At 48.9% G+C, this 23,486-nt stretch overlaps 7 protein-coding genes across 7 annotated transcripts; 4 read left to right on the top strand and 3 right to left on the bottom strand.

Annotated features, from left to right (window-relative positions):
- Positions 1 to 27: 27 nt before the first annotated feature.
- EDB91DRAFT_1056478 (uncharacterized protein) lies at positions 28 to 3,458 on the top strand (the record flags this gene model as incomplete). Its single annotated transcript, XM_041314011.1, has 7 exons — positions 28 to 186; positions 273 to 334; positions 397 to 459; positions 519 to 819; positions 883 to 997; positions 1,050 to 1,935; positions 1,991 to 3,458. The coding sequence occupies 7 exons, from the start codon at positions 28 to 30 to the stop codon at positions 3,456 to 3,458; spliced, it is 3,054 nt and encodes a 1,017-aa protein (XP_041175060.1).
- Positions 3,459 to 3,951: 493 nt separating this feature from the next.
- EDB91DRAFT_570269 (chaperonin Cpn60/TCP-1 family) lies at positions 3,952 to 6,650 on the bottom strand. Its single transcript, XM_041327739.1, has 9 exons — positions 6,087 to 6,650; positions 5,980 to 6,031; positions 5,641 to 5,921; positions 5,424 to 5,586; positions 5,178 to 5,373; positions 4,867 to 5,127; positions 4,378 to 4,813; positions 4,207 to 4,325; positions 3,952 to 4,151 (listed from the first exon to the last, which is right to left on the bottom strand). The coding sequence occupies exons 1-9, from the start codon at positions 6,150 to 6,152 to the stop codon at positions 4,067 to 4,069; spliced, it is 1,659 nt and encodes a 552-aa protein (XP_041175059.1). The 5' UTR covers positions 6,153 to 6,650; the 3' UTR covers positions 3,952 to 4,066.
- On the top strand, positions 6,214 to 7,551 carry EDB91DRAFT_1145435 (uncharacterized protein). The gene is made up of 2 exons (XM_041319187.1): positions 6,214 to 6,613; positions 6,662 to 7,551. Exons 1-2 carry the CDS (start codon positions 6,512 to 6,514, stop codon positions 7,304 to 7,306), a joined length of 747 nt encoding a protein of 248 aa, XP_041175058.1. The 5' UTR covers positions 6,214 to 6,511; the 3' UTR covers positions 7,307 to 7,551.
- Positions 7,552 to 7,575: 24 nt separating this feature from the next.
- Positions 7,576 to 9,226, top strand: EDB91DRAFT_1145430 (uncharacterized protein). Its single transcript, XM_041319186.1, has 11 exons — positions 7,576 to 7,805; positions 7,869 to 7,900; positions 7,956 to 8,044; positions 8,092 to 8,193; positions 8,255 to 8,334; positions 8,394 to 8,494; positions 8,550 to 8,585; positions 8,639 to 8,657; positions 8,708 to 8,892; positions 8,945 to 8,977; positions 9,029 to 9,226. Exons 1-11 carry the CDS (start codon positions 7,630 to 7,632, stop codon positions 9,115 to 9,117), a joined length of 942 nt encoding a protein of 313 aa, XP_041175057.1. The 5' UTR covers positions 7,576 to 7,629; the 3' UTR covers positions 9,118 to 9,226.
- A 7,422-nt stretch (positions 9,227 to 16,648) lies between these two features.
- Positions 16,649 to 18,639, bottom strand: EDB91DRAFT_1145394 (uncharacterized protein). The gene is made up of 10 exons (XM_041319185.1): positions 18,549 to 18,639; positions 18,406 to 18,471; positions 18,291 to 18,362; positions 18,158 to 18,228; positions 18,049 to 18,097; positions 17,876 to 18,015; positions 17,393 to 17,825; positions 17,303 to 17,339; positions 17,130 to 17,252; positions 16,649 to 17,081 (listed from the first exon to the last, which is right to left on the bottom strand). Exons 1-10 carry the CDS (start codon positions 18,585 to 18,587, stop codon positions 17,056 to 17,058), a joined length of 1,056 nt encoding a protein of 351 aa, XP_041175056.1. The 5' UTR covers positions 18,588 to 18,639; the 3' UTR covers positions 16,649 to 17,055.
- Positions 18,581 to 19,996, top strand: EDB91DRAFT_1225366 (uncharacterized protein). Its single transcript, XM_041320968.1, has 7 exons — positions 18,581 to 18,731; positions 18,793 to 18,873; positions 18,925 to 18,962; positions 19,018 to 19,225; positions 19,279 to 19,358; positions 19,417 to 19,507; positions 19,564 to 19,996. Exons 1-7 carry the CDS (start codon positions 18,672 to 18,674, stop codon positions 19,573 to 19,575), a joined length of 570 nt encoding a protein of 189 aa, XP_041175055.1. The 5' UTR covers positions 18,581 to 18,671; the 3' UTR covers positions 19,576 to 19,996.
- Positions 19,997 to 20,225: 229 nt separating this feature from the next.
- Positions 20,226 to 22,355, bottom strand: EDB91DRAFT_1145384 (heterokaryon incompatibility protein-domain-containing protein). The gene is made up of 2 exons (XM_041319184.1): positions 22,264 to 22,355; positions 20,226 to 22,201 (listed from the first exon to the last, which is right to left on the bottom strand). Exon 2 carries the CDS (start codon positions 22,198 to 22,200, stop codon positions 20,524 to 20,526), a length of 1,677 nt encoding a protein of 558 aa, XP_041175054.1. The 5' UTR covers position 22,201; positions 22,264 to 22,355; the 3' UTR covers positions 20,226 to 20,523.
- Between the last annotated feature and the right edge of the window lie 1,131 nt (positions 22,356 to 23,486).

Raw genomic sequence — 23,486 nt, 5'->3', positions numbered from 1 at the left:
ACTCTCACATGGCGTCCTACCAAAATCATGAACATGGGTGACCTTTCTAAGGATGATGACTTCCTCAGCCATTTACTCGTCGAGAAGCTTGGTACCGGCGCCGTTCCTTTGCTCGTTCATAAGATGGATCCATCTCGAAGACTTCCAAAGACCAATGCCGAGGATCTTATGCAAATGGTTAGACGCGTGAGTATACCCTTAGCTCGCTTCATATACGCGCAACTAATTATTCCCTGGACGCGCGTATGGTGTCATACATCATCGTGCCATAGCTTGTGGCAAGTAAGCTTGGTCCTCAGAATGCTGTCCGACAAGCAGTGGACGACCTCCTTGCGTTCGTCTAATTTCTCTCTGTTGTGTATGTTCACCAGACATTCAGGGACGATCATTATTTAGCCTGCCTTCTGTTCGTTACTACCTCAAGCCCTACACGCAGAAGCAGATTAATGCCTTCGCCACGTGTGTACAATCAGGTTTCACTATCAATGTCCTGCTCCTGAAACTCGATTTTACCACAGACATGCCTCGCGATACTTTGAGCTCTACAACCCTGCAGGGTGCATAGAAATTGCTCACACATCTAGATACTCTCACAGGACAGGAAAGTCGGAGTTATGCATCCTCGCTACTCGCCCTCTGGCCCCTGGAGTGGTAATCATTGAGCTGAAGGGATCAATGGCACATCTTTCAAAGGAGGAAGACAAGGAACTCAAGCGGACCGACCTGAGAAATATTGACATCAGGAGGGACTTTAGCGTCATCCATTCACGTCAAATGAAGAAGAACCATCTATTTTTGGGTCCCGCTCGATTTGTGAACGTAAGTTTCAGACGGTCTATGCATTTTCCCCCGTTGGTCTTCACATTGAAGTTCGCTTGGCAGCACGATTGTGACAACAATTGCGAGCTTTTCCGGGAAGGCAAGTACATCACATTTCGCACTCTCCGGGCTATCTCCATCGGAGAAGAGATTACCGCACATTACGGCGATGGTTACTGTGCGTATCCGTTATCCGCTCTTGTTTCCAGGGCTTATGTCCTACATCACAGTTGGGGGCAGGAATCGACACTGCCTTTGTGAAACTTGCGAGAAGAACGGTAGAGGAGGCTACGCTCCAGATCACTCCGACGGTGATGTGGATTCGGCCGGTGAACAAGATGCCGAAGTGTCGGATGATGACGCTGAAGTACCTGCCGCAACCGTTGCCGACGTCAATGAGCGCAGGACGCGGCGTGGCGTTTACGCTATAGTTCAGGAGGAAGATTCTGATTCTGAGGACAGCGATGACGAAGATAAGGAGGGTGACAAACCGCTTGCTGATGCCCCTGACGCTTCTGGGGATGATGATGTGGATATGGAACTAGGTGGGGAAGCTTCCCATTCGGTAGCCGTTTCGTCGTCCTCTCGCCATTCTGCGGCTATAGATGCAACAGTCGCCACGCCTGATCCTGATGTCCGGCCATCATGTATGTCATCATTGAGCGCCGAAGAATCAGGGAAAGCACCGGCGAAGTCCGTTATCTCCACTCGCAGACAGAAGATGACGCACGAGTCGTCCAGCAAGCATTCTACTCCTGCCCCCCGTGATGTTTCGCACAACCTATCGTCACGCCTTAGGGGTCAAAGTCATCGGGATAGCGTGTCTGTCACGCCTAGTAGGAGCAAAGGAAAGGATGTAGAAAAGGTTCAAGTGAAGGAAGAATCTGAAGCGAGAGTTCTCCGAGCGCGTCCTTCCGTAGTTGGGGAAAAAATTGATTCGGCGGGGCCCCCGAAGCGCGAGATTCCTCGTGGCGAAGACGGACGGCCGTTGCCAACGTGCGCAACGTGCTCGAATGTCTTGCCTGTGATTTCAGTGGACTCCAAAATTGTGTGGGGTCTGAATCTAGATTCTCCACGGCGAAGCAAGAAGTCCAAACAAAGACAAGAGTGTCCAAGGTAATCCCGTTAGTATCCGTTCGTTATGTATGCTGATGGAGTTCTTTTGCGCCAGGTGCATGCGTCACATCGCTATATATGGCCAGCCGTGGCCAGCTCGTCTTCTGAGCCAAGCTGTTGTAGCCCCATCCCGTGACGATGTGGATGCCAACTCCTCGCGGCGCCCCCCTCAGAAGAGCGCTCCTGTCGTGGAGCGCAAGCCCGCGCCCCCCGTCGATGAGCGTCCTCTGAAGAAGCGTAGAGCCGATAACGGACCTAGCGTGGAAATGTCAGCGAAAGCCAAAGAGCTTTTTGGACCACTGAAGAGAAAGAGGGGACGACCGCGCAAGTACCCTCTTCCTGAAGAAGAGTTACCGAAACGGAAGAGAGGTCGACCTCGTAAATACCCTCTTCCCGAGGTGCCTCCTCGGTCTCATCCTCACCTACCTCCTAAGCCTCCATTGACTCCGCCCGCACCTATGATTAAACCCTCCGTACTCCCATCACCAAGTGTCAAGAATAGCGATCATTCCCCTTCTTCGTCACGCAGTCATACCAGACCAAAGGCCTTGGCGGTACAATCTCAACCTCGAGATTCAAACGGCCGTTTCGGCAAGAAAGCCACCACGAATGGCAGATTCGTCAGAAGGAAGTTTGGTACTTTCCAGAACCTGACACGCACAGAGAGGCTTTTCCACAGAAGAAACATCAAGGTTACGCAGTGGCTCGCAGGCAGGCATGAAGAAGATGAGACGGACGGCGAAGAAGCAGATCCGCAGGACTGGGATCAACCGAATGATCCAGAGACTCTTCCTACTGGGAAACGAGCGGCATCTTTCCCACCTGAAGGCTCAGCATCGCTGGCAAAGAAGCCCCGACATTTTACCAGTCCTTTCGAAAGAAACGACGAAGCGTTAGAATACAGCACATCTGTACCATCAGGGCCCGTGGCTTATAGGTTCAAAGGGGTGGGTAGCAGTCTTCTATATCACCCCAATCCGACAAATTACGCTCGTCGCAAGTGGGCACCACCGTGCCCTGACGATGTTTCTCAGGACGAAGAGGATAGCGGCCCCTCTCTGCCAACGCTGGAAAGTGACAGTATCGGTCCCGTCACACCTGATGACCAGACGCCGTTACCCATAGCTGGTCCGTCTCAGCTCGAGCATACAGTCACGGAAAAATTGGCTCAGCGAGCTAGTTGGCGGGGGCCCGCACACAATAGCGTTCTAACCTTCCAACCATCTCCAGTCAATTTTGCCAGACGTCGCTGGTCCTCGATTACCAAGTCCCCCCTTGACTCTGGTCCAGCAACTCGCCGCAGCGAGCGACTGAACCCAAAGGCTTCCTTCTGTGGAGAAGATAGTTCCACGAAAGTTCTTAGCGCAGATGGACCCTATGCGACCCCCACTGTTGGTTCACGATCAAGCGTTCGCGTTTCGTCGGTTTCGGAGAATATGTATATAGAAGGTGGTGCAATTCCTCGTGGCGGGTCTTACACATCATCATTTGACGACGTACGTACATCTACTTCTTATACCTAGAATTGCATATGAACAATTCACAGCTGGGCGAACGGTTTCCGATCTCAGATGTGCACCGCCGCACTTCTTTTCCGGATGAAGATGCACTTGACTCGACCAATTCTGACGACGATCGAGCTGTCGAAGGGCTTCTTTCTGAAAGCAAGGAGGCTCATGCCAGCGTCGTAAATGAGGAGCAATTCTCTCATCTCCGTGTCACTTATACGGCTAAACTTCCCGCCCCAGTACCCTGGAAGAACGCTCGTGGAACACCCATGTCACAATATTTGCGTAAATCCGCTTCATTTCATGCCGACGAACCATCATCTCCCACTCGTTTCATTGACGCAGGTTGGGAGTCTGACTGCTCTGACTCAAGTCACTCAAAAGCTTCACTAATTGCCTGGGCGGACTCTGTGTTGCATGGCCCACACGAATAATATTAAACTAAATTATGTCACAGGTTCCGTCTCACCTTCGACAATCAGTTAGATGGTTACTTGTATCAACTACGGTAGCATTTTGTAATTCTCGTCCATACGTTCCACATATACATCATTATCGGCCACGTCGAATGCGTATTACAATGGTACAGTGAGGCACGTTGCACTTACAATTCTTGCAGCTCTTCACGACTGCCCATCTGGCTTCAATGAACTCCGGCCAGCCCGTAAGATTTCGTCTGTGGAAAGGAGATTCACCGCGATCACAGAACTGGGATCTGGATTTCAGCAACCATTTCTTCTGATAGAAAGGTATATCCACTGACCATGAGTGTAACATCTGCCTCTTTACCCTGTAGTTATCCCAGATGCCCTCCACAGTCGGGTCAAATGGCTCCCCTGATTCTAAGTCGATGCCAACCGTGTTTCCCTCCGCTTGCTCGTCCTGTTTCGACTAACGTAAATAAATCAAATACAATCGGGATCATATCGCGAACCTGCAGCGCAACCACCACATCTTGAACGTCAAAACCTCCGTTTTGCGCAAGAGTCTTTGGAATGATCAATAGCGCATCTGCATATGCTTGCACACCCATTTTAACGCGACCCTTGGCAGCTTTCTTTACAGGACCACTCAAATGAGCTGCGCATGCAACCTCAAACGCTCCCGCACCGGGAATGAGAGCCTCATCCTCTAGCGCATTTTTGACGGCGCGAAGACCGTCCCGTAGAGCATCCTGAATTTGCTGGATCGTATGCGCATTTGGACCCTTGATAAGGAGCGTAACGCTCTTAGGTTGCTTAACCTCTTCCACGAAGGTGTACTTCTCTTCGCCTAGAGTGTGCTCATAAACTAGACCCGCCCAGCCGAGAATATCTGGGGTTAGATCGTCTACGGAATTTTGCGCAACACCTCCGCAAATGAGCTGCAGGCTAAGACGCAACCGCAATCAGAGCATATCTTTACGTAGCGCCGAAGACATTACCGTTCCATGTTGCGTCGCTTAGCACGACGTAAACCAAGAATGCCATTCTTTGCAAGGATATCGAGACTAAGTGGATCGATGCCTTTCTGATTGATAACGACAAAGTGTTTTGGTTTTTCATTGCCGCCAACGGCTTGATCGCACACGAGATTCTTGAGTTCCACGATCTTCTTGACTTTGGCGTCCACGAAACGCCGCTCGGATTCGATGAGTTTTTCACGTTGCTCGGCAGACGAATAGAAGAAGCCAGAATTAACCTCTCTAAGCTTTTGTGAGTTTAGAGTTAGGGAATGCGGTGCCGAACAACGCACGTCTTCTCGTACTCTAAGCTGACGTTCAACGTCAGAATGAATGCATTCTCGACGCGTTTGGGCATATCCGGATGCCTGGCACCGTGATCCATGACCAGGCCACGCACGAGCTGAGTTTCTGACGCCGTGCGGTGTTGCATTTTCATAATTTCCACCATGTGGAGATCTATTGGGTCACGGTACTGATCTTTAGCTTCTGTAGGAACCTTTAGCCAAAGAACCCTGTTGTTTACATGAAAAGCGTGCCTTTGGAGGGTGCTGGTGGCCTGATGGTGAGCACAGCATCTACAACGTCCGCAGCGAGTTGCTTCGCTAACGAGGCATGCAGCTTAGTGGCAAGCGAAGTGTGTGCGACGTTGATCAGAGTTGGCCTATCCAGTTTGGACGGCAGTTTAAACGTGTCGAGGAACTAGACGTATCCATCAGGAAGGTAAATTACATACATACAAATTTGAAAACAAACCGCTAAAGCCTCTTTCTTCGCGAGATCGAATCCTTCTCCTATGACGGTTGGGTGTACGCCTTCCGAAATGTAACGATCGGCTTGTTTAAGTAACTCTCCGACCAGTAGAACTACTGAAGTAGTCCCGTCACCAACTTGATCATCTTGAGCCACCGCGGTTCGAGCGATCATGGCGGCTGTAGGATTTTGTATTTGCATCTCGGATAGCAGGACTTTACCGTCCTTGGTCATTTTGATCTGACCGGAGCCGTCTACCAGCATTTTGAGAGTACCTCTTGGACCTGATGTGGAGTCCGATCGGAACGAAATAGTCGCTGAAGAGGTGATGTCAATGCTTACCGAGATTACCCTTCACTACGTTCGCAAGACCCATCGCGCCTGTGGTGTTGACCTAGTAAAGTGATGCATGAAATTCCAGCAGCGAAAAGCAAGGACATGCGACTTACCTGCAAGGCAGCAGCGCGTCTTACGCTCTCTGCCTTTGGATTGATCAACTCTATAGAGGAGGACATGATGGAAAGAGCAATGGAAGGAAATACGCGAGTTGTAGTCACTTAGATTTGGAATGCGCTCGGATGGCGGAGTACCAAACCAAGCTATCTTTTCGTTGAAATTCATTGAATGACAACTTCAATGAACTACACAACTCATTTCACCCTGCGCTCATTGTTTTGCGCTACGGACGCCTGGCAGTCGCGTTTTTATCAACCAAACGTGCTAGAGTCTCTCCAATTACAACTGATCATGACGCTCCTCCAAAAGCTTCCGCTACTGATATATATCCTCAGCTTCAGATCCATTTTTCTCCTCAAAAAAATCTTCTGCTAACTTGCAGTTAAGCTTCCTGTTCACAGAGTATCTCTTCTCTAACATGCAGCGCTCTCAAAAGTTCTCTTCATCTTCTGATTCCTCACCTTCGACCACTCCTCCTGGCAGTCATATTCCTCAGCTCACCGCGACCCGCCCGGAATCAGTACGTTCTACATCGTTTTATTTACCATAGGCTAATCTAGAGAATTAGAAAGCGGATTTAAAACCACTGTTCACTCAGGAACCCCTGGCTTTGTCAGGTAGGGAGAAGAAACCTTCTTCACCTCCGCGCAAGCGCAGGAGGCAGGCAATCCCGGACACGCCCGCTCTGTCTTTCGATCCCGCTGTGAGAATGATACCGACAGGGCGACAGGGGCCTCCTCCGCAGACACCCCTGTCTTCGCAGCCTACACCTATCTCGTCTACCAATGAATCTGATTGGACTTCTGATGAAGTTGACGACCCACCGCCCTCTGATACCCTCGCTTCCAAACGCCCTCGCACATCCAGTGGAAGCGACGAGTCCCCGCAGCCCCCTAGTTATCATACCGCGTACTTCAACCATCGGTATGCGGATCAGCACGATTCTCCATTGTCTGGAGGAAGTTCTCCTTCTCCTGTTACTTCCTACGGCTCATCTCCAGTACATCCCCATTACGTGCCGGACAGTGACCATTATCCTTTTCATCAAGGGGTGATGGGGCAAAATTGTGTTGCCACCAATGCAGATTACGCACAAATACGTAGGGTGTCTCCAGAAGTCTACCGAGACCCGGGCTACCTCTTGCCTCAAGAGGGTGCCCCCTGGCCCTACTGCCCCACCTATCCCAACAATATTAATGGGTATCGCGACTAGTTGCTTTAGACATGAAATTCCTGTCGGTCGATGAACCTTCTTGGCGGCATCACTGGTTGATGTTCATTGGACAAGGGTGAACTAGTTTGACCGAGAGTAGTGGTGTTGGTGGACGTTGTGCAGACCCGTATACCCATTTATTATTGTATGATGGCTCCGACTACACTTGTCTATACCAAATTTCCCGTATTTTGTTTTTGCAGTATTGTTGTATATACTAGCTTTCGGTTACAATAAGATCCCAGTGAGACACAAGCGCCGAGGTTTCATGAAGAGCGAATTGCCATGTGACGCCAGTCCCACCCCACTCAACACAAACTATCATGCCTTCTCATCCGATGGCTGCTTCAGGGAGACAAACCAGTGCAGAAGAACATCATCAGCGCACACTTGCCCGCATTGGACAAATTCAATCACACCTCTCCAGCTCTCCGCGTGGACAGCGACTCAAGGGTAAAACATGCATTATTACCGGCGTTGGCTCATTGCATGGCATAGGGTAATGCTCACTCGTTGATAACCCCACCTTATGCAGTGAAATTGACCTGATATTTTGCACTAGCCGTGCTTCTGCACTCTTTTTCGCACATGAAGGTTCGTGAACTATCACCTTCTGGAAGCAGCACTCGTTACGAATTTTTATGTCCAGGAGCGACTCATCTATACTTGCTCGATTTCTCACCAGAGAATTTGCCTGGTCTCAAGTCGACAATTGGGAATTCATATCCAGACGTGAAGGTAACATACTGACATCGCTATGTGCCTAATAATTAAATATATCACAGGTAACCATAATCGAAGCTGACGCAGCAAATGAGACTGCCATAGCAGATGTCTGCGAACGAGCGTTACAAGATGAAGGACGATTAGATGTATTCTTTGCCAACGTATGTGTCAGATCCGACGGATAAAATCTCATGATGCACTCAACAAACACAACGCCCGAAGGCTGGTTTCGCAAGTAACAAGGCGCTTCCCGATATGACCGCAGAAGGTTTCATGGAAAGCATGCGAGTCAATGCATTGTCGTCAGTTTGTCGGTGTCGTTTTCCATCCAACTTGGTTTGACGAGAACCGATAATAACAGGTGCTTCCTTGCCGTCAAGTACGGTTCCGACGCGATGATGAAGACTAATTCGTCGAGAGGGAAGGATCTCAGTGGAGGAAGCATCATCTTGACTGCATCTGGCACGTTTCTTCATCCTCTTCGCCTTACTGCACATTTTCTAACCAAATATCTTAGTGGCTGGGCTGCGGTCCGGGGCGGGGACCATAGACTGTAAGTCTTTCTCTTCTTCAACCTTTACGTGCTATGGCTGACCCCACATTCAGATAGCGCGAGCAAAGCAGCGTAATATTCCGATCATTATTCTCAGCTGAGAAACTCATTTCGAATCACAGTGTGAACTCGATCGCGAAGACGAGCGTGTATCAACTTCAGAAGACTGACATTCGCGTAAACGCAATCTGCCCAGGCCTGATCGAGACCAATATGACCAAGGACGTATTCGACTTTGCTCGCCAACGAGGCAGCGGGAGTAAGATTGGCCAATTGAACCCAATGGGTCGGTTTGGCGTCGCCCAAGGTAGGAACCTCGTGTTGTGACCATGTGTACCCCAGTTTATCACGTCTTGCAGAAATCGCTCAAATGGCTTTGTTTTTGGCTTCGGGTAAGGACACCTCCCTTCACGAAAAACGATCCAGATCTGATCTTGACAAAGATGAATCGAGTTATGTCAATGGACAGAATATTGCAGTTGATGGAGGGCTTTCGTCATCGCACCCTGTAGTCCCAGGACGGTGGGCCTGATGCCGCCAGACTATCTCAGACCGCATCTTCTCCCGTGTTTTTGTCACATTGTTGGTTTTGTACTTAATACTGATTGAATCAACATGGGACTTAATGACGTTTTGGGGCCAGGGTTCACCGTATGCGTTTTTGAGTGCCGCGACTCCGCGTTGAAGGTGCTCGCGGAGTTTGCTCCCAACTACAGGGCGCCCTTTTGGACGCAACAGTTTCGAGTTAGTTTCGAGTCTTTTTCTTGCGGAGTGTGCGAAATGTAGGACGATAGGCTAAAGTTCGAGGCGGCAGAATCGAAGCGCCACAGGCAGTCGACGCATGCGCGATGAGTCGGTTCAATGATTGTATACTCAACTATCCATTCAACCTACCCTGCACGATGAGTGCTCGAGCATCCAAGAAACCCTCCCGGCATCGCTGCCTATACTTATGCTACAGAGACAGTTCATTGCTGCTCAGGGCCTAATAGTACCTTTTAATTTCGTCCTTGTATGAAGTCTCTCCACTTGAGCCTTCTCGTTGGATTTCCTCGGGGTCTTAATACCTGATATATACTAATCGCAACAGAAAGACACTATTGAATAATGTCCTTGAATGGAATCGGGAGGGTAAGGGAATCTGGTTCTGCAAGATCCTTGATCGAAGTGCGGTTCCGCGCCTCGTGGTTAATTTTTCTGACTTGACGTCTGAGACAAAATCTTGAGGAGTTCAAGTAGTATAGATGTTCACGGAGCTACCTCTAGCAGCAGCGTCTAGGTTAGTCCAGTGCGGATGGATGATCGTTTGTCGAGCATTAATTTTCCTCATGTTTCATGTACTGCACGTGCTCCTGCGGACGAGTCAAAGTTTCGCGAGACCGAGTCTAGATCTGACCGACCGTCCGCGTCAGCCGTCACCAATACTTTGATTTATTCTGTTTCGAGTGACATATACTTAGCTCAGTTCTAACGCTCGCGGACGGATGGTAGGCTTCCCACCTAGGCTGTCAAGAAGTTAGGATTACCAACAAAATACGTGATGCGACGCAGATCATGGGTTAAACCAAAGTCAAACTAAAGCGACATGATTTTTCCTCGTCTCTTGCAAGTCTCTTGTCATTAATTATAAATGCTGGCTCAGTGGTCTTCAAAGTGCACCTGCTTCATCAGTCGGACTTGACTTTCCTGTTAATGTTAATCGATCGTAGGACCATCGCGTTCGGACCCGCCACCTTGATCTAGTAACCATCGGTCGACAACCTGGGTGGAGTAGCAGTGCTGAGGCGAGCGTTCAATGATTCAGATACAAAGACGACTCTGGTCGATGAATTGGACAAGCTAAAGTGCGAGACATGGTAAACCCAGAATACAAATACAACACTTCTCCCACCGACCCCGACTTCTGCAAAACTTGGAAGGATACGCACCCCAGAGGCGGAAAGCAATTTGTCGAGATACGATCTTGAGAGGCGGCGCGCTTCAGTAGATCGGGTATAGTCCCTTTAATGAACAATACGTGATGTTGCCTCGCTCATACATAGTAAATAGGAAACCGAACTTACTGCGAAAGAATCTGCGCGCTCGAAGCGGCACAATGTAGTGCGGGTGCACCACTTTATCTGCGCAGTCTGTCAAAGGCTTTCGCTGTCTCATGCTTATGAGCGCAGCTTTGCCAATCACAACTACAGCCAGAGTGCTGCATGGTTGATTCATACCGACAAACATAGTCATCTGTGCGTAATCATAATCAGTGTCTTACTTCTGAAGAAGATACGAGGACTAGGGCTGGCGGTGGTTCTCCTGAACACTGGTCGAAACTCCCTTCCATTCCCATGGTATGTAGAACTCACTGCAGCCATGAAGAGAGAGGCCTAAGCGCAAGAATACATATGGGAGGGAAGGGAGTCTGACCATAGCACAGAATATCACTCTGCCAGGAATTGGGGTGCGACATCCAAGGACCTGGAGGGCTCGCCCTGCTCTTATATGTGAACAAATCTCATCCAATTGAAGTCACTCACTCACGACCCATGTACGTGCACCCGGAAATACCCCTCTGCTCCCTGATACCAGAACCAAAGAGGGTAGGAATATCTGTGCCTTCTATCATCCAACAAATCGAATGACTCCGAAGACGCCTCGCAACCACGGTTTGGGGGAGTTCACACTCCTACGCAGTGATCTTCGGAACAGCGTACGGCACTAAAGAAAGCAACGATCCAGTGGAGCATGCTTGCCGATCAGAATGGATGCTGGGTCTCGATTGCCACTAATTAGAACAGAAACGCTTTTGCGGGAAATGATATGTCTTGTAAGGGTAAGCAGCATCAAAAAATGCTGCGGTCTCCTCCGTACGGGTTTCCGCACAGTGATTGACCCATTTCGATAGATTATCACCTGAGGTCGTCTTCCTCTCGTATCCTCTAGAAGTCCGCCGATGTGGCACTTGCTGATGGGGGATTGAACTTCGACCATGCATACTACGAGTTCAGACTTTGCGCCAGGCCTTGTAGATCGGTTGGAAGTCGACAGAAATGGAGCCATTGCTCCGATGGTAGACACCTCCCGTGTTTAGCTTCATCTAAGTATTCTCGACGCAACGACACCTGGAAAGTATTTGTTTCTGTTTTGTGGCTCGCGGAGTATCATCACGTTTACTCAGAAACCCCGAAGTTCTTCTCGATCTCCAGTGTGTTTTAGGCCACCATCTAATTTTTACCCCCCCATATCGCCAATTTGTTTTTGGCTGTCTTGAACTTGCCAAAGAAAGCGTACAAGTGCGCTTCTAGACGCACTCTTCCGCAATTGTCAGCATACGATCGTGGGTAGCCTGAGGCTGGATTGTTGGTCTTAGAAGCCCGCGATACTTCCACGAGTTTGTGCTTCCGAACCAATTCCGAACACTGCAATTCGTTCATCCAACCACAAGCAACATGCGATATGAAGACGAGTTGGATTGATCAGCAGCGGCGTCCTTTGGTATGGCGTGAGCGTTCTCATTTGCGTGTCTGACACCTCCATGACACCCGCAGGATCACCCTACGCCCAAGCACATAAGGTAACCCCGAGATGTGTAGTCAGGGTGGAGTGAATTCTCTGTATGAGAGGCTTGGAAGCTAATTTATGACATGTTTACTTTCTTTAGGCTCTTCCCGGGTTCTTTTCTTCTGAAATACAAGCACGGTAGAAGTAACAATGTGTGAGGCACATATCCATGGGGAAATTGTGAAATGTTGCTTGAGGGGAATTTTCCATTGTCTGGCACATACCCATGGAGAAATCGTGAAATGTTGCTCGAGGGGAATTTCCCATTGTCTGGCACACACTCATGGAGAAATCAATGTTGGTCGAAGGGAATTTTCCATTGCCTCGCGGTTTCCTTGCATTGAGTCGAGCGCACGGAAGGCGGAAGAGTCAAAGGTTGTGATGCATGATCCAAGGTTCTATTATATCCACATTTGTATACATCCGGGACCATCCAAACTTTCGCGTGTCGTATATATATCAATCCATCTAATATGAAGTTGGCTCTGGTCGCAACGATTACTAGTTCTGGTTGAAATCACCGGTAATAACCTGTGCACGAGGAGGCAGCTATTCTTGAATAAGTAGGCATGGGCATCAAATCCTGCCCGAGTATCACCGACATGAGTTTGGTGCTTCAAGTTAAGGCAGCTTTGAACGGGGTCAGAGCTCACCCAGTCTCCGCGAAGGCGGACTTATTTAATCGTGTGGGATCTCTGCCGCGGAGTTGATGGCTTCCTTGTCTCCGTCTTCTTGTTGGTGATTGCCAGGAGGCGAGAAAATAGATGGATTGACAAGAAATATGCCATTTCAGCGCCGTGCAGACCGTGATACTGACTATCTCGTCGCCTTCGGGATCTTCAGCCAGCGACTATCATCGCCTCCAGGACTCCCCTCATGCACAATCAGCGACTAGCACGTCTGAGTCTGTCATTCCCGCGTGGCGGGGTTCATCATTCATCAACGTCAATGATGGCTCAACACACCGCTGAGACCTCTGAAATTTAGGACTGTTACTCTGGTATGAATATAATGGCAGGGGACACGATGCCTAGTTATGTATTATCGACAGTTCTTCTGAGTGTTTTTTCGGTCCCAAGTGCTTGCCGCCGGTCTGGGTGAGTTTTACGTTAGTTGAACGACCTGAAAGCGCTATGTCGAAAATCCATTCCAGTAAGTTATGTGCGCTTGACATGCAGACCTTGAAGCCACGGATATTAGTGCGTCGAGACAGATTCCAGTCGGATCCGCCAAACACCTGCCGCCAGTGGAACGATGAATGAAATACATGGTTGGTGCAAACTTCGGAAGAAAAAAAAACAATAGAAGCATTGAATTTTGTCAAAGAGGCCGTCTCACGACTATGTAGTATACAGTCAATGGTAACTGCCACCCTTGGTCCGCACACCATATAGACAACGACAACGCGGCGTCGGTCAAAGCTGGAGTGATCGTCTTTCAAGTTAAATGGCTTCTACTAGTAGAGCCGACGGAACCTTCTCACCTTTGCTTAGGTCGTTCCCAGGCAACCCTGCTCCCTCTGAATCCCTTCCTTAATCTGATATCGAGTCGCCGTCCAAGAGGTCATAAGGCATGATTATGTTCTAGGTGCAAATGACTTGGCAGAACAGAGCTATCAGGCTGGTAGTACGTACAGAAGACGATTCTGTCACAATGCAGTTTTCCCGGCGGCTGTTGACGGCAGCCACATTGAAGAAAAATGGGAACTCCCTTAACCAAGTCCGCCATTCATTCATTTCAGAGCATCATTTGACTGTGGCACCAACTGGCACCAATCGTATCAGAATATCAGAACGTATAGGTCAACGAACCTGCAGGCCTGAAGCTGCTATACTCTCAGCTTGTTTAACAGTATGCAAAGAATTACGCACCTTCTAATTACACCTACCGCTCGCTAATCGTAGCCACAGGCAGACTTGACGCCGCCGTAACATGGACCACTGATATATGCTTGATGTACTGCGAACATCCGTCTTCATCAAGATGGTTTGCGTAGCAGGTACGAGCGCTGTGACGATGCTGCCATCCGCTATACCATGGTCCTAGGCATCTTCCATTCCCATGGTATGTACTGGGGCGGTATCCTTTGTATGCGGGGCATATGCCTGCAGTACAGATGGGAAGGAAGCGCCTCTGACCATGGACGAGCACATACATACATCGCACGAAGTGCAAGTACTACACGAAAGGGGTCGGTATCCCGAAATTGTTGTTCTAGCCTTGGCCAAGGCTGAGGGTGCGGACACAGTGGGAAGTTCTACTGATCAGTCCCCTTCGCAACAGTGAAGAAGTGACGCATCTTGCGTCTACAAGGGACAGATCCAAAGTATGGATTCTAGAGAGATATGAGATGTAAAATGGTAAGGATGGGCAAGAGGGTACAACTTACTTTGCCTCGAACTTGTGGCTAATTTATAGTCCGCGGATTGTGGCCTAACTTCAGCAGTGGATTGTCAGCACGAGGACGTGGATTCTATCAGGTTATGACGAATCGATCAATTTGATGAACCAATCTACAGCCGACGTGACCTCAGCTACGGGTCAGACATATCAATGAAGGACCTCGAGGCTTGTGACATATCGGCGGCCCATCTGAGTGCTCACAAATTTTGTAGCTTTCGTCGCGATCACATCACGAATCGTCGCTGTTGCCCAGTTGTATCCGAGGTCGCCTGAGGTCGCCCGTCTGGCACCCATGATAACCATCTTTTTGTAATTCTCAGCCTGCTAGGAACGTGTCCGGCATGCTTGTTGCAAGATCAGGCAGTCTCCTTTCCCCTTCTGTGAAGTTGTATGAGTCTCTTTGGACGAGTTTAAGGGCGCTTTCTAATTTAGCCAACGAAAAAAAAGCAACAGATTGTCAGGACCCAGTCAACAACTTTTTTTCCTTATCTGAGATCTTTCAGATAGGTCCCTTTCCCAATCAATTATGTCGCTCTGATGTCTTGGCTGCCAGGTGCATATGAATTTTGGGGTCCCTTGCGTTCTCCCATTCGAACCGCCGGTATCCTGGCACTGCACACACTCCAAACTGACCCTCGCATCCCGATCTATCTCCAAAATTTTTAGAGAATTTCATACCCTGGCTACTATTCGTCGAGTTAGCAAGCCTCATTCTTGATGCGAAAAATGGATCATGACAACAGGCTCGTGTGCTCCATCGATGATCTATGAGGTTTTCTCCGAAGTTCCAGGCCAGTTGTCTTCTACTGGGGACACATCAACTACCCGCTGTCAGAGGTGACCCTTGTACAACAAACATGCTGTTTCTTCATCCCAGAATATTCTTTCGCCGCCCATATTTTTGCCCCAGAACAGGATCGAGGTCTATCAAACGGAAGCATTAATATTTTGGGCGTTCGTCAATCACCATATCGGTGTTGTGCGCAGGAGTCTCATGGTCAGAGCGAGGGTCGCGGTAAAGTGACTGTCACCCTTTGTTGCCGCTGCCACAACTGGATGATCACCGCTTGAACGGCAGGATCACCCGGAGTTCACACCAGATAGTATTACTACGATGGTAATGGAAAGGCAAACTTCGGACGCTGCATGGCGACGACAATAACTACTCTCCTCCCCAATCCTTCCGCTACATCATACTTTAAAGTTTCCAGTTGGTCACCCACAGCCTCGCGGTTCCCTTCCGCTGAACGGTCCGTCATGAGTGTTTCTGGTGGCACAATCACCCACACGCCCTCTATCCAGCCACAGCTGACTGAGACCCTTCTATTAACTACAGTCCTACGTCCTGTTACTCTCTCGGAACTTCGCCCACCATTCCGCCACCGCCACATGTGATTCTTCAAAAGCTTCCTTTCACCTGCGTCGATACAGGTTGATGTCCAAGCGTTTTTCATTCGTGTTGCATCTCCGCAGGGTTCAGTATAATTACCTGCCAAGCAGACATAAATCTGTAGTGGTATATGCCAGTCGCGCGCAGTACTGTGAGGAGGAGCATTGTGGTAAACGTGCTTACGTTGCGGATTTCTGCGCACTGGACAGCACTGGACAACTCGTAGTGACCCTTTCTGAGAAGGAACGACCATCGTCCTCCTTTCTATATGACACGGATCGTACCACTCTGGCGCTTTGGAAAACTGCAAGCCAGTTTTGGTGACTTTCCCTTCCTCTTATCAACACAACCTATTAACCGCATGCGGCATGAACGTTCCCAATCACGTCAACACCCTTAAATGAATGAGGATGCAGGTCTATTACTACCCATTGACGTTTTCAATAGTCTCCTGTCCTTTCAGCTAGGAAGCTTTTCGGGCTTCAAAATTGAGTGTTGTGGGCAGGCGTTGTCACTTCAACCCATCCGGAAACTTGGTCGAGAATTACCCATTGTCCAAGACATGTGTGGCTTTGTACGTGCGATGTGCAGCATTCCAAGATCAAAATCTCGGCGATGATGAAGTTCATGTATTTTTTGTACGGATTAACGTAGTTGTACTACTTTGGAGGCTTATCGATTGCTCCCGTTATATATTTCGTAACATTATATCATGCCGTATCACACGACTCTTGGGGTTGCCCTCATCCGGTCTCGTCGGGATGTGCCCGATACAGCGGGACGGAACCAGCTGACGTATGTGACACCTACAAGAAGAATGTGGAGAGACATTTGCACGCTTTATCTCCATCCACATACCCATTTGTTGGTCCCATGGGCTCAGGGTCACAAAAGCCATTTTCCCCAATTGGCGTTGGGCTTGGGCAGACAATGCCATTGCGAGGACAGCTTTCATGAGATGGGTTCTGATGGGCCGCTTTCAAAATAATGGGTACAGGTTCGGATCACCAAAAGCAGTGACGCAGTCATAATCAAGTCATGACTACCGTTCACGGATGTACTAATAGATAACAATCACAACTATGCCACCGTATACTAGAATGTGGCAGGTCTGCAAGCCTGCAGTACTTTTTACTTGATCTCCAGACACTTCACCTCTATATTGTAATGAGTTGTCGGACCTTCAACACAGAGGGTTCACTCACCAAAGATCAGGGTGGAGTTGGGAGGGATATCAGCAATCTTCTTCGCGCCATATCCCATTGCTGGTGGCACAATAATCTCACGTTCTCCACCGATTTGCATACCAGCAACTCCGACGTCCCAACCTGACACAACATCAATAATGAAGGCGAAGTCATAAGCGAAAGCCGCTAACCTTTGATCACATCACCCGCTCCAAGCTTGAAAGTGAACTGTGGCATAGTGAACACATGCCCGACGAGCAAGAAACCTAATAGCTGCTTACAGGTTTGCCCTTGGTGTTTTGATCAAAGATCTTTCCGTTCTGCAATTTTCCGATGTAACGCATGGAAATTTTAGCGCCGTTCTTGGCAGTTTTGCCATCACCGCTTTTCACGTCTCGGATCTTGACCCCACCAGTGAGCTCTTTGGCAGCACCACCCTTCTTCTCCTCAGCAGCCTTTTGCTTTTTCTTCTCCTTCTTGTCGGCCTTCTTCTCTTGTTCCTTTTCACCCTTGGGCTCGGCTGCCTTTTCCTCAACGACAACAGGGACTGCCTTGCCGTCTTCACCCTTCTGCTTCTTCGCCTTCTTCTTTTTGGAGAGCTTCTCAGCAGGTTGCTCGTCGGTATCCATGGCCTCATCACGAGGACGTTTTGATGCCTTAGGCTCTTCTACCTTTGGCTCATCCTCAACAAGGTCAGCCAATTCCTCAAACCGACTAGTACGGTCAGATACGTGGCGTAGAGCAACTGACGAGGGTGTACTCACTCAACGTCGTCCTCGAGGCCTTGTAGCTCATCAGGATGTATTTCGACGTCCGAGCTGACATCATCCAGGTCATAGCCCTCCTCGTCGCTCATGTCAGACTCCATGTCAGAATCGTAATGGTGGTTGGTTGGCATTTTGGTCTATGGCGCGTATTACTAAAGTCTAATAGGCACAGGTGACATTTGGGGCTTACCAATGTAGTTTCCGTAGAGGTAGACGGTGCTGAATGGGAAAACATGCATGAGCTGTATTGGACCAACTAGTAGCTTGAATACTGCTTACTTTTTTCCGATGAGCTCAAAGGTATACTCCTCGTCGCTCTCGAGAATGAGGTCACATGCTGACTGCTCGATCTATGCAAGAATGACACATTAGTCGCGTGCTTGGGTGAAGCAAGACGTATCGTGCCACTGACCTTGCCAGCAGTTAGCGAACAGAGAACAGTGGTCAACTCTGCTTCTGGAGACTCTTCGTCAACTTCATCCACCTCTTCGTCAACAGTTGCAGGATTTATGTAATGTTAATTTGACGGTCGTTCTGCCAGACTGATCAGATAGTTCCTCTCCGAGAGCGGCATTCTTGATTTGCAAGTCTGCCTGAGGGACTGATTGTCTCCTTCTGGCCAGGCCTCAAGACGATACTCCTGCAAAAAAAATGAGAGATAGCTAGAGACAGGCTTTAAAAAAACTTGCCAAACAGCGACAGCAGTCATTAGTGGTGGTGAGCAGACAAAGGTCGAAATTTTTGGCGAGGACGCGTTTCCTGAAACGGACGCGCTCTTTCCAAATTTGTTATTATGTACTGTATAGATCAATTCAGACTCCGCATTCTCCAGATTCCTCCTCTAAACTCGATGGTAGGTCGATTGGCAGAGTACATGACCAATGCTACTGACTAGACTCCTCCCTGGATGGTAGTCAAACACACTCAGACCGTATCTCTCAGCCGTAAAGTCAACTTTAACAGCGGCTCTGACGCTTGAGAATTTCTCGTCGCAAGTAATCATGCTCAGTGCTATCTGGCAGTTTCATGAGCTCACAATTATTTAGGTTGTCGAACGACACAATAAGCCAGAAGTAGAAGTCAGGTACAACCGTATGTTTCGTGTCATCATGGCGTGTACTAATGGCGATCGGTTGCAGGGGCTCCAAGGAGGTCCTCCTGAACCCATTGACGATATCACGCAATGAGAATGAACGCGTCTTGATCGAGCCATCTGTCAACTCAATACGAATGAGCATTAAGATCAAGCAGGCCGATGAAATCGAGCGCATCTTATGCCACAAGTTCACGCGATTCTTGATGCAGAGAGCGGAGAGCTTCGTCGTGCTGCGCAGGAAGCCCGTCGTCGTAAGTGAACAGCCCGGATATTTCGCGGCGATCATGTTCTAACACCTACACAGGGATACGACATCTCGTTCCTTATTACGAACGTCCATTCAGAAACCATGTTGAAACATAAGGTGGTCGATTTCATCATACAGTGCGTGGCATTCGAATGCTTCTACACCGTTGTAACTTCTCTCACCCCCGGTCATCAGATTTATGGAGGAAGTAGACAGGGAAATAAGCGAGATGAAACTTAGCCTCAATGCGCGTGCGCGCACGGTAGCCGAATCGTATCTTACCGCTGTTCGTATCTTACGCACCGCGTGCCTCTCAATAAGGCTAACCGGTGTGCACCACAGTTTAACTCCTGAAATATCGTTGGTGTTCCTTCGATTACGCATTTCACTACGCGCGATAGAAATATCATTCCCTTTGCGCTGCATAGCCTGTGTTCTCGTAGGAAGGACGCCAGACTAAGACTGTGATTTTGCACAATATTCTCCTTAATACGGGTGAATACCCAGATAGCCAAGTACTATCTGGTCGTGTCGATCGACGCATCGCTATGTTGCATCGAAGAAACGATTCATGTCGCCTTCACGAGTGCAATCTCGCTAACTCACTGAAGGTTTCCCAACCTGATGCTGGTCAGTTCTTTGGGCGGAATTTATCCGTAATCGCCTCTGAAGTCTATATGGCCACGACAACATCTAAATCTTCATCTGATGCCGATTTCAGTTTAGTCGCCGGGCAGATTGGATTGCTAGAATGTTTGTTGGTCAGTGATCGTATCACCGTTATTGCATAATCACATATGCAACATATATTGACTGATGCGTCACGAAATTAGTGTGGTCATGCGTACTAACACGTACCATGTATGTGTGACGGATGGTTGAGCAATATGTCCAGCCTTTAAAGACGCTTGAGTTTCTTTCGATTTGAACAAATCTAACTTCTAGGGCACAGACGATAGATTTCAAACCACCAGTTCCGGTCACGAACTGCCGTGTTCATACAGACCTCCAAGTACTTCGAAGCGCGTAAGAGTCTTCTACGCGAGTACACGAGGTATGTGGACCTACGTACCAGATATTTGCGCTAATAACCATACCTTGCTGATGGAGCAGGGGCCAGCGGCTTAGGCCAAGGCAAGGCAAACCGACTATGATGATGGTGAAACTAAGCTACAAACATGCTGGAACCCTAGTCTACGTGCTGACTAAGCTATGGAAAGGGCCGTGGAGACCCGAGTGCATAGTTCCTGTCTGTGGAACCCCCAGTCCACCGACCCTCCAAACCTGCTTCCGGTTTTCGAGTCACAAGGCACCATAGACTGTAATGTTGACTGAATACCGCTCGATGATTTTAGAACGCCTCTCGCCAGCAGAAGCATTTCCACCTTTCCTCACCGACGCTGTCACTTTCCCGCCTGCTTGGAGCGGGTAAGAAGTCCAGTCGATCTTGAGCGGACTGGGTTGATCACGAGGCTTCTCTGCGGTAATTTGGAGCCACGGGCCCCCATCTCGTATCCATGATACCCCTGCAGAGACGACGAATTGCTCTTTCGTATCTGGGTTCTGGTAGGTCAATGATGCTAACCATGACGAATCCACAGTCAGAGATAGATTTTGTGATCCTTCGGAATCTCGTAGTGGATTTGCTGATGGGAGTGGTCTTCTCATCTGCAGGATAATATTACTATCACGCATCTGCAGGACACATGAGGGGGCCGTCTCCATATCAACCACAAAGAAGCCGTGCTCTTCTACCCTGACATTTTGAATGAAAAGCGACGTTGAGGTGCTGAAGAAGATCATATGGGTGTCCACAGATAACGGATACGAAATGTGTATTTGTTTGAATTTGAATTCATCGCGAGGGTCGAACATGTCCTCGAGGATATGAGCATCTATCCTTTCGTAACGTTCGGCATTGGGCAAGGACTTCCGAAGACGAATGCCGACGAAGGGGCGCTTTCCTTCGCTTACGCGACGTTGACAGCTCAGGAGAGCAATGAACTCGTCCGATTCATCCCCCAGAGCGAGTAAGGGAAGGCTTATATCCAAGCCGTCGTTGGTGGCGGCGAAGTCAAGCCTGGGGACAGAGTCTGGGCTAATGAATTCTTGACTGTAACGTATCCATTGCCTGGAGGGCACGTCTTCAATATCGCCCGACTTGGCAAAATGATCAGGATTTAGCGCAAAGGGCTGAGTCCCTGATTTATTGCCACCTGCCAAAGGCTTGCTCCAAGCAAGGATGCTCTGGTCGTGCGAAGTACGCATGATTTCCAGTTGAAGTCTGAAGAAAGCCTTTGTTTCCCCCTCTCCGTAGATGACAGGCATGTGGACCTTGAATAGTCCCATGAGAGAGTAGGCTCTGTCTTCTGGTCTAGTTGTCTTCCTCCCTGCAGCCCACGACATCCTGGTTGCGACACTGAAGGATGCTCTGGTGACCATTAATATGTCTGACTCGGCATGTACGCGTGTTAATACGTCGGGATGCACCCTCGTAATGGACGAGAGAAGTCCAGCTAAGCTGCTCTTGCTCCCGATCTCTCTCCAACGGTTGTTGAAGAAGAACACGCTCGTGGGCGCGATGAGCTCTTGCAGAGTCCACCCCCTGGTGAACCACTCGCTTCTCGCAAATGCGGACCCAGTTCCCGGGTCTCCGTCATCCGCAACATCGTCTAGGTACACGTAGCATACCTGGGCATCTTCATACCACATGTACATGGAGTTTATTGCTTCTGCGAGCGCTGCGCTGCTGTTTTTGTCGATGCAGCAGGTATCAATCCAGACGTACTGATACCCATCGCGTCGCGCCTGTTCACAGCATCCCTCGATTTTAGCATAGCCTTTCATGCATTTCACATGCTCGTGATGGATATCTGCGAAGAGGACTTCTTCCTCGCGCCATCGGTGCGAGAGAATAGCATATTCTGGAGGATCAACGAATTCCTCTAGTTTCTTGGTCGTAGTGTGCAAAAGGTACATGCTACCGAAGATCATATGGAGGTAAGCTAACGAAGTAAAGAACTGGCTTAAGAGTACACATACATGATTGATGCTGCGGATACGTAGTCGAACAGTGACCACTGATGTCTACCAACTATCAATCGATCGATGGTAAACTTTAAAGTCAACTTGCTGACGAGCGCTTGATAATGACACGTGCAATAAGTAAATATCCCAACACTCATAGCTTCTCATGGCCCACACTCTACAATCGTGGCATGCGGCTATCATGATCAATAATGCAACTCGTTTTTTAATGACGCAAGCAGGAGAAGGCCCAACTTCTCAATTCATTTCACATTAATTGAGGGGTAAGGCTAACTTCGTGTTGGCCATGACACAGCCTGGCGTCCCTGCCAGGGACTGTAGCTCTGAATTGCGATCTCCCTGAAGTCACAGGATACCTACAACTTGCACTCTGGTGGCTGGATGATGAAGAATAAAGAGTGGTTTAATTTCCGGGTGTCGCGGGGTTGAGTAGCTTACCTCTGACTCTTCAATTGTGAGAGTGCATCCAGCAGGGCCGTGCTTTCCGGAATATCGTGCACTACTGAGGGTAGAAGAATGTGCGAGGAGGGAGGGTGATGTGTTATGTTGTGCTTGAGGGAGGCTGCAGTACTGACATTGATCCTGACTCGTTGACCAAATTTGATGACGAGATGTGAGATGATATAGAACAGTTGGGGTAGTATTAAAGCAGACTAACTAGAAAGGAGACAGTCGTTCCTTCCTTATTGTGCGGACTAGTACTGTTGGATTCGACAATGTGTTGAGAAATCATGTGAGCGATGATTATCGTACGAAGACGTTAATCAGTCAAATGATCAAATTATAAGGACCTTTTAAACTGGAACTTCGGATCCTAAGCTGTGATAGAATTGAAGCAGGGTAAGTATCGAAAAGGCTTCAAAGTCGTTGGGAAACGATGTTTTGGCCCACCAGGAAGTTTCTTCGACGGTGATGAGCTGCACAGCGAAACGAGACTGGGAGAGAATTGGCCAACATGAATATGTTTGATCTTGTTGGAAGGTTAAGTCACAGTACATCGGGCCAGGTGTGCAGTGAGTTTCGAGCGTATACTCATGGTACATACCTCTCCTGGCAATTGCAACGTGATGGCGTGAAACATGCCTCTCTTGGTTTGAGCGGGATGTATAAGTAATCGCCCGCTACAGCATTGTTGGAGCGCGAGCTGCTGGCACTAGGCCTAGGCACACTTCTATTTGGGCTGAAGCCTGGCAGCAGTGTGCACTTGTGCACGGCCG

The sequence above is a fragment of the Suillus paluster genome (assembly GCF_016628075.1).
Source record: "Suillus paluster strain FC165 chromosome Unknown EDB91scaffold_45, whole genome shotgun sequence".
NCBI lineage: Eukaryota > Fungi > Basidiomycota > Agaricomycetes > Boletales > Suillaceae > Suillus > Suillus paluster.
This window is presented reverse-complemented; position numbering and strand designations above follow the sequence as displayed.